This window comes from Nelumbo lutea, chromosome 1 (assembly GCF_056320005.1).
Source record: "Nelumbo lutea isolate HS-2025 chromosome 1, American lotus-T2T, whole genome shotgun sequence".
NCBI lineage: Eukaryota > Viridiplantae > Streptophyta > Magnoliopsida > Proteales > Nelumbonaceae > Nelumbo > Nelumbo lutea.
In genome coordinates this window covers 6,499,063-6,502,494 of record NC_142684.1, presented here as the reverse complement: position 1 = coordinate 6,502,494, position 3,432 = coordinate 6,499,063, and the positions used below count along the sequence as shown (strand labels likewise).

At 38.8% G+C, this 3,432-nt stretch overlaps 1 protein-coding gene across 1 annotated transcript; it reads left to right on the top strand.

Annotated features, from left to right (window-relative positions):
• The first annotated feature begins 1,523 nt into the window (after nt 1-1,523).
• Nucleotides 1,524-2,878, top strand: LOC148873344 (cytochrome b561 and DOMON domain-containing protein At3g07570-like). Its single transcript, XM_088965402.1, has 3 exons — nt 1,524-1,790; nt 1,875-2,271; nt 2,395-2,878. The coding sequence occupies exons 1-3, from the start codon at nt 1,614-1,616 to the stop codon at nt 2,601-2,603; spliced, it is 783 nt and encodes a 260-aa protein (XP_088821528.1). The 5' UTR covers nt 1,524-1,613; the 3' UTR covers nt 2,604-2,878.
• Nucleotides 2,879-3,432: the final 554 nt, after the last annotated feature.

The following is a 3,432-nucleotide window of genomic DNA, read 5'->3' as shown; positions in this document are numbered from 1 at the left end:
TTAAATTTTGTAAACATTACCTTTTACATTATTTATCATACACATTCAAATATTAAAATGAAAACAAATGATCAAATCACTTAAGTAACTCAATGGTAAAATGAGATCACAGCTTTTGTAACCATGACTGCTTGGGTTCAAATTTTTACATCCTTAAGAATATTTTGGGGTTTACTTCAAGGCAAATTTAGTTCCAAGTTCTAACGCTTCTTCTATCAAGGCCAGTTCATTGGATTGGTTCAGGTAGGATAAACCCCGAAAATCTAGAATCAATCTAGAGGGTCGGTTCCAAGAATTTAAAACTGGACCCTACCTTGTAATAGATTGGATAGGATTTGTTCAAGGTGAATTTGAGATCAATTCCATTCGATTCCAAGTAGAACTCACCTATTTGCTCACCCCTAATTGCAATTACCAAACTTTAGCTGAAGTTTTAGCAACAGTCAAAACCTTCATCATTTTCTTTGGGTGCATGCTTGGTTGCCTTCTGTGCCGGTGCTACTTCTACTACTAGTAGTGATTTGAAGAGGGCTTAATTTTGGTTTACCGTTTCTTCCATTAGTAAGACACAAATAGGAAAATTCTCTTTAAATCTAGGCCTCTTCAGTGTTTCATTTTAGATAACAAAAATTAACTTATTTCATCAACGTCAGTCAAACGCCATTGTCATCCAAAAATCTTTCCACATAAGCACCTTAATAAACACAACTTTGTCAAAGACACTAAAACAAATGACTTAATTAAACAATCCCATAATTGTAAAATGAATGCTGCCCGGCCCGACTAAGGCAAAGCTATTGGGACATTATAGGCCGGTGAACTGGACACTAGTTTGCCTTGTAATAAGTTCAAAGATGATCCAGTTCTTGACCAGACACAAATGCAATCAGTTCAGACAATTGCACAAACCCAACTGCCCATCTCATTAATAGTACTGCTGGTTGGCTTCTAGGATTTTAGAATAGAAAAATAGAAATTAACACCGTCCATTCTCCAATTGATAACCCATATGTATATCCTGAAGCCAGTACATTGAAAGAAAAAGCTATTAAAATAAGGTGAGCATCTCATCAAAATGTCAAACGTTTTGGTTGTGTGAAATGTCTAGGATTAGAAAATCAATATACTCAATAGCCAATACAGATTTGCTTAACTTTTTTAATTATTAATTAATGGTGATGGAACCCTTGACCATTTGGCCGTCACTGTCCCAAGTTTTTCTTGGAAACGTTGTTTCTTTTACCTAATTTTTATTTGGACAATTCCTGGGTGTAGACTGTAGAGTAGGATTATCTTCTCATCAGTCGTCCTCCATCTCCATACATGCCTGAACAAGTGTCCCATGCAGCACCGTCGGATGACCACTCAAAGTGGTCCCACTTCAACATTTCCATGGCTCAAGTGGGTTCTGATGATGTGACACGTGTCCAAATATGCTGTGACAAGATCATCATATGGGTCCCACACCCTATAGGATTAAAATGCATATATACCCCACAACCAAGTCTTTATATATTGACAACACGCCCACCAGTTTCACAACAATCCATTGTTTGGATCTGCCAAGCAAACCATTGTCCAAACTCCGAAGTCCAACCCAGAGAGGGAGAGAGATGGAGAAGAAGACCTCATTGGCCGCCACGTTCTTCATTTGCTTCCTTGGCTTTTCTGCCTTTGTGAATTCACAATCAGATTCTTGCACTTCAAAACTCACCCTCACTGGCATTCCATTTGCCACCACCTCTCTCACTTGTCAATCTGTCTGGACTTCTCAGGACTTCATCCTTAGAGTAAGTTTAACTTTATTGGTAGCTAGCTAGGCGCTAGCTAGAATGTTACGTAACTTTTTGTTTTGGGTGGATTTTTTTTTTCAGTATCAACAGAGTGGATCGGTCTGGAACTTAATCCTCTCAACGCCGAACACAAATGCTTATGTCGCAATCGGCTTCTCGCCAGACGGGCGGATGGTTGGGTCCAGTTCGATCGTCGGGTGGGTTCCCTCCGGCGGCAAGGGAGTGATTAAGCAGTACTATCTAGGAGGGTTGGACTCTCAGTCCTGCCAACCAGATAAAGGGAGCCTCAAAGTCTCGAACATGACCATTGTATCTCAGTCATCGCGCCTGTACCTCGCCTTCCAGTTGAACACCAATCAACCACCTCAGTCTAACCTGATTTACGCTGTTGGGCCGAAGAGCAGCTTGCCGTCTTCACCGGACTATTTGATGGCGCAGCACCAGTCAAAAACCTCTACAACGTTGAATTTTGCCACAGGTGAGTGTCTTAAGCCTGTATCAATATATATCTTGGTATAGAAAGACCCATCATTCCGTCACCGAACTTTAACAGCTATGTTTTTTAACTCCTTTATTCTTGGTTTGGGTTGATCATGGACAGGTCAGAGTACGTCCAAAGGCAATGGCTCAGATAGTGAAGACGATGGTAATTCAGAAAGCTCGGAGGGTTCAGAGAGATCGGATGGTAGTTCCAAGAGTAGTACGTCACTCAGCAGTAGTTCTGGTCTCAGGAATACTTATGAGGTTGTGCAGATTTTGGGATTGGGCATTCTTATGTTCATTAATGGTTTCTTATTCACGAGCCCATGAGCAATTGGTTACTTTTCTAGTGATGAATATGTACTGATCCTCCTCGGTTAGATTAGGTTTTGCTCTCAGGAATGTTTATGGGGTAGTTGTGGATATTTTGATATTGGGCATTCTTATGTTCATTGGTATTTTAGCCATTATTATTGCCTTATTATTATTATTTTTTTTTTTGGGGGGGGGGGTGTTGCTTCATGCCATTTTTATTAGTTTTGTAGTGGTGAATAAATTGATCCCTGATTCCCTGGTTAATTAGATTGATTATTTGATTTAGTTCATCCTTTCTCTTCTTATCATTAAAGAAATGGCATATACAGATACAATCCCCAACAACTTAAATTTGAATTCGGAAATGAAATTTAATTGGTTAAAACAGTTGGACTGGAACCGCCCATGCAGGAAATTGATGGTATAGACTAAGATTGCAAAGCAAGGATTCAATTTCTTCTCAAAGAGATGATATTAAACCGAGAATTGTTGCCATGTATGAGATTCCAATCTAACAACCATTAACTCAACGTGGGAAATTAACTTTGATGTGATTCTGAGGGAGATGACTTCACAACCCTTTCAAAATGATGGGAAGTTTCTAATCAAACTAATACATTTGTAATACATTTGGGGAAGGTCTTTAAATCATATATACATGGGCTGACTCCAATTACGCATAATGATGACCAAATTAACAAGCCCAATTATACGGACTTTTTGCAAGTATTTTTTGAAATATCTTTTAGAAGTTCTACCAGTTAAAAGACGATATGCTTTTTTGCATCAAGAATTTAACAATTTGAAGATTGTTTGGTTAAGGCGTGTTTGTTTATGTGAAAAT

Bases quoted from the DNA above. Each gene is read 5' to 3' on its own strand.
- LOC148873344 (XM_088965402.1), top strand. From the start codon at position 1,614: ATGGAGAAGAAGACCTCATTGGCCGCCACGTTCTTCATTTGCTTCCTT. The intron at 1,791-1,874 runs GTAAGTTTAACT...TTTTTTTTTCAG, and splicing joins CTCAGGACTTCATCCTTAGA to TATCAACAGAGTGGATCGGT. The intron at 2,272-2,394 runs GTGAGTGTCTTA...GATCATGGACAG, and splicing joins AACGTTGAATTTTGCCACAG to GTCAGAGTACGTCCAAAGGC.